The following is an 8596-nucleotide window of genomic DNA, read 5'->3' on the forward strand; positions in this document are numbered from 1 at the left end:
TCTAGGGCCTGCTCACTCCTGGACTGCAGGGACAGCGGGGCTAAGAAAGCTGACTAGGGCCAAGACAACTGTTCCCCTGCCTACCTCACACGTGGGCCCAAGAGGGCATTCAAAGGTGACCTTTAATAACAAACAGCAGGTGGAGGGGTAGCCCCCAGACGGGAATGGTGGAGCTGGTGCTGGAGGCATCAGGGGTCCCTGTCCCCCCGTTCTGAGCCCTGAAGGCAGGGAAGCAGAGGGCCCGACTGAGGGTGGGGGTGCCCAGCTCCCCGTAAGTCCTGTCTGAGGACCTGTGTGGCCCAAGATGCAGCAGCGAGTGGAGCAGGTTGGGACTCTGCCTGAGCTGGAAGGCCCTGGCGACAACGGAGTGTTGGCCCCGGCCGGGCGGGCGGGCAGCCCCGGCCCCGGCTCAGATACGGAAGCTCTCTTCACGGCCATCGATGTGGCGCAGTCGCAGGTAGACGTCCGTGCCGATGCCCTGCAGGGACTGCAGGCTCAGGGAACCGCCGAGGTACTCCGCGTAGGCCCGAGACGTGGGCAGCCCGAAGCCAAAGCTGGGGGTGAGCAGGAGGCAGAACGGACAGCTTCAGAGGCCTGGGTCCCCTGGAACCCCACCCCCGCCCCTCCATCCAGGCCAAGCAGGGCCTCACCCGTGCATAGGTCCTGACTGGCCACCACTGAGCATGTCCAGGTGGCCAAAAAGGGGGCTGATCCGGGGGTCTTGGGTGCTGGCTTCGGCCGTGGTGAAGTGGTAGTCCATGACCCGCTCCAGGTCCTTGTGAGCGATGCCCCCGCCCCGGTCTGAGATCCTAGCAGGATGCCGATCATGGGGGCTTGTGGAGTCTGCCTGCCTGACCATCCCACCCAGCCCCTGGCTGTGCCATGCTTGGTTTCTTTTATCCGGCCCCACGGGTGCCTTGGAGACTGGGTTGACCTGCCCCAGAACAGATCCTGTCCTACTAACCCAGCACCACTGCCCACCCACTCTTGACTCTCAACTCCAGGCCCCTTGAATCCTGGATTTCTTGATGTCCAGTTCCTGAGAATCTCTGGACCAGAGTCCTCTCAGCTGACCCAGCACCCAGCCTAGGGGGTCCTGCTGGTGCTGGTTTGGGTCATGCAGTAAATTGTAAATCAGCATCAGTGCCTGCTTCTTTTCGCCCCCCCACCACCACACACACATACCCCTTACTCCCCACTTAGGACAAACCTGATGACAAGATCGATATCGTTGTTGGCAATGGTGATGACCACATCGGGGACATTGTAGGGGGTGTCTAGGTGACTCTCCATTGTAGCCCTGCACAGGAAGGGTAGACCCGGCAGATGGTGGCACCCCAACTCCTGCCCCTAGCACCGCCCCCCCTTCTCCCCCTCCTGCCAAAGAGCCAGGCAGCCCACCTCATGGCATTCTTGAGCAGCTCGGGCAGGATGTAGTCCAGTGGCATGGGGATGAAGGGGAAACGGGCAGCCACGTGCCCGTTGATGCGGACACGGGGGGCATTGCCATATTTGTGTTCACACAGGCGTCTGAGGATGACAGTAGGGGTTCAGGTGGGTTCCCAGATAATTGGTTCTCTACTATGTTATAATCCCCTCCCCCCCAAAAAAAATTCCACTCCCCCCAACACTTAGCAATTTCAGGAGGCAGCAGTCAGAGCCGACGGGGACGGGTACCCTGCATGCATGGTGGGCAGATGCCAGGGGTGTTTGTGACCAGTTAAACAGGCATGGTTGGGAGAGTCCCCACAACAAAGAACTGTCTGCCATAAAGGTCCAGGTCAAAAAGCCCTGCCCTAGACTGTGCCGGGGAAAGGGCTCCTTCCCCCAAGCCTCCCTGTTCCCAAGACATCTGCCCCCTGGCTCTTCTCACCTTACCTGGCAAAGTCTACCCACTTTTCAATAATCTTCTTTGGTGAAAGGCGAGTGCAGATGATGCCAACAAAGTCGGGCTGCCAAGAAGGTGAGGAGTTAGGACTGTACCACAGCCCCTTCCGTCCTTCTCCACCAGAAACCAGAACCAAACCAGACTCACTGCCCTCGAGTCCAGGCTGACTCAAAGCCACCCTTACAGGACAGGCTAGACCTGCCCCTTTGAGTTTCTGAGAATGCAATTCTTTCCAGATGAGTAGAAAGCCCGTCTTTCTCCCTTGGAGCAGTTTTGAGCTGCTGACCTTGCGTATCCCAGCCAAATGCATAACCACTACGCCACCAGAGCTGCTCCTTGTCCACCAAGTATTTGCACATTCAGATCTGCTGAAGCAGCCCAAGTGCCACCTGCAGGCCTGGATCCAAGTCCCCAACCCAAATGGCCACCCTTGCCACTCCCAGCTGAGTCTCAAGTTCAAATCCTCCCACCTTGTCCTCGTGCAGTGCCAAGTGATGCGTAGCCAACATGCGGATCCCAAGCCGCGACGTCAAGGTCTTGTCCAAGAAAAAGCGGACAAGCTTCTCGTCCTGGGAAAGGGTAGGGCCCTCAGCATCCTTGCAGCCCTCCCCAGCTCCCCCCATCAGACCCGGGCCCATGCCAGCTGCCTCTGACCTCGATATGCTTTCGGCTCTCCCGAAGACCCTCGGCTAGGAGGGTCACCACATCCTTGTGGTCATCCAGCAACTGTCGCACCAGCTGGCAGTACCGGGCCTCTTCAGTCTGGTCCTTGATCTGCAGGCCAGAGTGGTGAGCTGCAGCTGTCAGCCCTGTCTGCACCACCCGCCCCTCACCCTGTCCCTGCCCGCCCCTCCCCTCACCGGAGGGAAGTCTGTCAGCTTCTGGAAGGCACGGATGTACAGCTCGTGCTGGGAGGAAGAAGCACATGAGTCACTGGGCTGCCGTGAGCAGCACGCCATGCCTACCCATCCACATACACCACTCACTCAATTAGAGCCCCCATCATGGGCTTCCAAGCCTCCAATTGATGCACGGGCTGCCCTCTGAAAGCTACATCTTTGCCCTGAAATCTCTGGGCAGGCAACACTGCCTGTCTACACCCCAAACAAAACACTGCCGAGTCCGTTCTAATTCATAGCAATCCTACAGGCTGGGGTAGAACTGCCTCTGTGGGTTTCCAATATTGTAATTCTTTACAGAAAGAGAAAGCCTCGTCTTACTCCTGCAGAACAGCTGGCGGTTTTGAACTGCCAACCTTGCAGTTAGCAGCTCAAGGGGTAACCCCCCCTACGCCACCAGGTGTCTGCCCTCCCAGGCTCCACAGTTGTCCCACAGGTAGGCACAGGGATCCAAGATCTTCCTACTGGGGCAACACACCCCCTTACCACGTGCAGGACGGTGGGGTTGCAGCCGATGATGAAAGGCAGGCTGCGGAAGCCCTTGATGCGGTGAGCGATCCTCACCGGGAGCTCCTGCTGCAGATACCGGGCACTTTTCTAGAAAAACAAAGGGGAGCAAAACAGGTGGGAGACCTGAGTAGCTGGGGCAGAGCTCCAGGACCCAAGGGAAAAATCGGGGGCAGGCCTCTTACCAGAAGGTGGCTACCATCCTGTGAGCGGCCGGAATAGAGCATCATGGTGGGCGTAAGTCTAACCGAGGGCTAGAGGGGCAGAGGAGTCTTGGGCTTGAGACCTCCCAACACCTCGCCCTCCCGGCCTAAGCCCCCACTACCACCCCACCACCCCACCACCCCCTACCCCCGCCCGGACCAGGGGCTGGGCCTCTCCACCAGTGGCGCACCTTCTCTGCTGCCACGTCGATGGCCGACTGGTTGTAAAAGGAGGTGACCGTCTTGGAGCGTTCGCGGGCCATCTCCACGTAGTGTGTGTCGGTGGCGGAGGTGGAGCGGGTCCGGAGCGCGAGTGGGGACCCCAGGAGGGGCCGGAGTGGAGGCGCGCCCCGGGCGCCGCTCCCCAGCATAGACGCCAATATCATTTTTCTCATCCTTTGTCGGGACTGGAGCGGCTACTCGAGTTGAGGACCGGGCAGCTGGAGGCGACCCCCAAAACCGGGTAAAGAAGGGCTCGTCTCTGGCTTCAGGGGTGAGGGGTGCAGCGATGTGCCGACCAGCTCAGCCCCCGGGGTGCGGCTCCCATCTAGCAGCGGGGAGAAGGAAGAGGGAGCTGTAAGGAACGGCGCCCAGGGCCCTTGGCACCACCTGCCCACGTGGGCACCGGCTCCACCTGGGCGATCTCTGCCCATGCTGCCAGGCACATCCCCTAAGATACGGGCGAGCCTGGACCAGCTGGCCTCCCGGGGCGGCCATGCTCCAACCTGCGGCTCCTTCGGGCAGAGGTCTGCAGGGAGAGGCGGGTCCTTTCCAACCCGAAAACCTCGCCCCACCCCTTGGGTGCCGGCACCCTCCTTCCGAGGCGGGGCTGACCCTGCCAGCGCCTTGAGCCCCGGGGCGGGCGCCCTGGCCTACCCGCTGAAACACAGCCCTAGGCGCCCGGGGCCAAGGGCAGCAAGGCCGCTGCCGGCGAGTCTTCCCCGCGTGCCCACGCTGCCGATCCCTCAGGACCCCCGGGCACCGCATCTGGCAGATGCGGACCTCGCCCTCCGACCGCGCGCGCTCCCGCACTCGGCGCGAGGGTCGCGGCAGCAGCCGCGCCCTGCGGTACCTCGATGGCCGGGCCTGGGAAGCTGGCCCTCTCAGCGCGGGGCCGGGGCCAGGGTCGGGGCCGGGGGCCGAGCGGAACCGCCCCAACAGTTGACCAGCAGGCAGGCCGAGCCGCCTGCGCCCTCCGCCGCCGTGACGTCACGCGGGTTGTGAACGCCCGAGGCCTCCCGGGAGCTGTAGTTTGGTGCTACGTTCTCCGGACCCCAGCACCAGCCCATCTATCTGGACGCTGCGCCCGGCGCCAGGGCTCCCGGATACATTATCACGGCTTCTCTCTCCTAATCTGTAAACGGAGCTCCCGGGAGCAAACGAGGAGAGGGCGAGAAAACCTGCAGATGCAAAACACACCCCCTGCCCTTTTCCTTCCAAGTTCATTTATGGGAAAGGAAACTTCCTAGTTCACTGCCATCCAGGAGAGATGCCTACTCACAGTGATGCTACAGTGGTGCTACGGAGCAGAGTATAAAGCCTTTCTCCGCGGGGCGGCTGGTGGTTTCGCGCTGCGGCTCTTTCAGATGGCAGCCCGGTGCTTTAATTCCGTATTGGTAAAATGTTATATGAATCTCATGGTTGCCGTGTGGGTCACATGTATATGTTTGTCAAGTGCCTGGGGCAGTGTAAAATCCGGAATTCGCACCATCAACGTGGCATTGTTATCATCATTCATTCAGCCTGCCGGGGGAGGCTACCATTCAGGTGAAAGCACATTGGGGTTTTTTAATCAGGACCACCTCTTCTCAGCCACGCTTCAGGCTGGCAGGTCTGTCTCCAGCCCTCAGCTCCTAAACCTAGCCTCCCCTGCTCAGGCAGACAGTTACAAAGTTCTTTCTGCAATAAGTACCCAGAGGCACAAATAACGCTCAGTCCCTAAGCCTCAACTCGACTTCCAGGATTGGCAAACCTATGCTTAAGTGCCTAAAGGGGCCCTAAGTATCAGCTAGCCTCCTGCCCAAAGGCCATCACTTTCCTCAATCTGTGGGCAGTGAAGTTCACTGCGCTGTCCCCTAATTCTGCTGCCACCATTTATCTGCCACTGTGTTTTCATCTTCTTTTTAACTCACAGTTTGGGGGGTTAATTAGGGGAGTCAGGATCAGGAAGCATTAAGGATACAACCCTTATGTCTGCACTGCCTCTTCTCAGCCAGGCCAACAGGCATGATTCTCATTCTCTAAGCCTCGCAGTCCCTTGGCCTCTGCCCTGCTTGGGCAAGCGTTGGTTCTCCCGGAGGGCTGACAAATGCCCAAGGGGCACCCCATTCTGCAAGCCAGCTTCCTGCCTGGGGGTGTCAGGCCTGCTCCTCTGCTCCTAACTCTCGTTCAGACTCTGCGACGTGACCTGAGCTTACAGTCTCCGCTGCCTCTGCCACTTCCAGCAGGGGGAGGGTCTTTCTTGATGGTCACGTGGTCCCCTCCCCTCATGCTAAGTACGGGCTCGCTCATCTACCCAGCAAAACCGACCAATCCTCTGTATTAGTGAGTGTGTCACACACCCTCTGTGGGAGAAAATCCAGACTTTCTACTCCCTTAAAAGAGTTACAGCCCGGGAAACCCATGGGGCAGTTCTACTCTGCCCTACTGGGTCCGACTCGATGGCAGGGAGTTTATGCGCCTGGTGGGAGTTACAAAACACTACTGACTAGAAGAGGCAGATACGTCATTTTGTTAGGTAGCAGAGTAGAGGGGGTTGTCCCTCCCCAGGCCAGAAGGGCCCCACAGAGGAGGTTGGAAGAGAATCAGATGAGCCTTAGCCCCCCCATAAAGACTTTAACTGAGGGCATGCTCCAATTCAGGCCCCCCAGCGAGAGGTTTAAATACTTTAGTGGCAGGCGCCGGCCGGCCAGCCCCTTCGGCCCCTCTGCCTGCTGTCCTTGACCCTGCTCCTGTGCCCTCTTGGCTGTGCCACGGTCTCTCTGGCCTCAGGTCACCACGTGTGGGTGAGCAGTCCCACAAGGTTGCCCCTGGTCAGTGGTGAGCCCCAGTTCGGATTATGCTCGCATTGGCAAGCTTTCCCGCAATAGCATGTACACTTTTGAGACTGTGAAACCTGAAACTTCTTCCATCCTTTATAAAAACCCACTTGGATCACAAGCCAGGCTTCGGCGTGAATTCTTTCTTGTGCCAAGCCAAGAACCGAGGTATTTCCCACCCGAGAAATCTAACCATTTCACATCGCCACAGGGACACCCAGCCTTTCAGCCTCGCATTTTCCCCGTGCATCAGGGCACCACAAGTCAAAATAACCTGTTGCTCGCCACCAACCACAGATAGATAGCGGGATGCCTTCTTCACTGCAGCTATGTATTGTGTAAATACTGGAAAACATTTACATTTCTCCCAAAGGGCTAAGTGAAACAGCTGAGGAGCCAGGGGCCGGTCTGCGCAGACCCTAAAGAAGGAAGGGGCTTCCCCAGCCTCTGGATTTCCTCTTCCCCTCCCACCCTTTTCCATAACATCCTGGCAGAGGCTGGGAAGTGGATGCAGGAGGCCTCCCCACTCCGGACCAGCCTTTGAAGATAGGAGAGGTGGTCCTGGCAGGCGAGGCCGCATGCGCAGACTCCGAGGGCTGAGCGCCCGGCCGCTGCCGGGACCGGGGTGCTCACGTGGCCTGGGCGAGGCGCCTGGTCCGGAGCTCACCCCGCCTGACCCGGCCGCCCGCCCGCCCGAGTGGACGCGGTCTTCACCCGCTGCTGCCCCCCAGCGACGAAGACTGGACTTGCACTCCCCACCCGCTGCAGTCTCACCGCCCGCCCAGCCAACTCACAGCGACCCTCTGGGATAGGGTGGAACTGAAAGGTCCCTGTAGGCTCCCGAGAATGTAACGCTCATGGGAGCAGGGAGTCTCCCTTTCTCTGGCAGAGCGGCTGGTGGTTTCGAACTGCTGACCTTGTGGTTAGCAGCCCAATGTGTAACCCCTATGACACCAGGGCTTCTGTAAGGGGTAAGGCATTGGGCTCCTTCTGGGTTGGCATGGTGAGTTATCTATTGAGCTACTAAGGGCAAGGTCGGCAGTTCAAAGCCACCAGTTGCTCCTCAGTAGACCGAGGAGGCTGTCTAATTAGTCTTAAGGGAGGGAGGGGGGAAAGAGGAGCTGATACCAAGGGCTCAAATAGAAAGTAAACGTTTAAAAAAGAATGATGGCAACATACATACAAATATGCTTGATACAACTGATGTATGCATTGTGAGAAAAGCTGCCAAAAAATGATCTTTTAATTTAAAAAAAGAATTAGAGTCAAATGGGGAGCTGATATCAGGGGCTCAAGTGGGGAGAGAATGCTATGAAAATGATGGCAGCATATGTGCAAATGTGCATTGTGGGGGAAGAGCCAGCCCCCCCAACTAATCACGGGTTCAATAGGTGCAATTGTACGGTTAGGATATATAAAGATTCTAGTAATGTCAAAGAAAACCTGAGAGATGGAAGAGATTGGAATAATGGAGTCAGACATATTTCATGGTAGCATGCTTACCTCCTAGGCGGCCATGATCTTACCAGCCAGGTCTGTGTTCAGCGTGGGCCCAGGGCAGAAGAGCGAGGCGAGGTGCGAGGTGCGTCAATTTATTGCTCCCAATGCTTAGCTAACCCAGGCTTATATCTTCTTTGGGGGCATGATTACAGGTAACCACACATGTCACAGGAAGGGGTCGTATAACAGGCATACACACCATAGGGAGGGGCTATACAATAGGCAGAAGCTATACAATAGGAAGGGGATGAGCTGGGGTATACATGTGACAAGAAGGGCGGACCCTAGATTCATGATGGCGGCCTAACCTTGGTCATCCTTGAGTGGGCTTGACCTCTCTGGGCTCTCCTTCAGGGGAACAATCTACTACTATCCTTATCAGAAGGGAGTGGGCCCTCCTTGTTGTGGGATAAACAGTGGTGTCTGCTGGCTGTAGATGGCTGATAACCCTGAGGGAGAATAAGCCCTGAACTACTTCTGATGACCTCCAAGTGTATAGTCATTTGCCACGTGTCGCAAGCAGCTAAGTTTGGCCTAGATTTGGGGGAGACGACTTGGGAG

The 8596-nt window shown here is 57.9% G+C and overlaps 1 protein-coding gene across 1 annotated transcript; it reads right to left on the reverse strand.

Annotated features, from left to right (window-relative positions):
* Positions 1-104: 104 nt before the first annotated feature.
* On the reverse strand, positions 105-4667 carry BCKDK (branched chain keto acid dehydrogenase kinase). Its single transcript, XM_004705642.2, has 12 exons — positions 4570-4667; positions 3689-4044; positions 3480-3548; positions 3274-3384; positions 2749-2796; positions 2543-2662; positions 2359-2457; positions 1879-1952; positions 1402-1530; positions 1211-1300; positions 651-809; positions 105-554 (listed from the first exon to the last, which is right to left on the reverse strand). Exons 2-12 carry the CDS (start codon positions 3890-3892, stop codon positions 410-412), a joined length of 1248 nt encoding a protein of 415 aa, XP_004705699.2. The 5' UTR covers positions 3893-4044; positions 4570-4667; the 3' UTR covers positions 105-409.
* Between the last annotated feature and the right edge of the window lie 3929 nt (positions 4668-8596).

This window comes from Echinops telfairi, unplaced genomic scaffold (genome assembly GCF_000313985.2).
Source record: "Echinops telfairi isolate 266 unplaced genomic scaffold, ASM31398v2 ScPeMD7_5;HRSCAF=22, whole genome shotgun sequence".
Classification (NCBI taxonomy): Eukaryota; Metazoa; Chordata; class Mammalia; order Afrosoricida; family Tenrecidae; genus Echinops; species Echinops telfairi.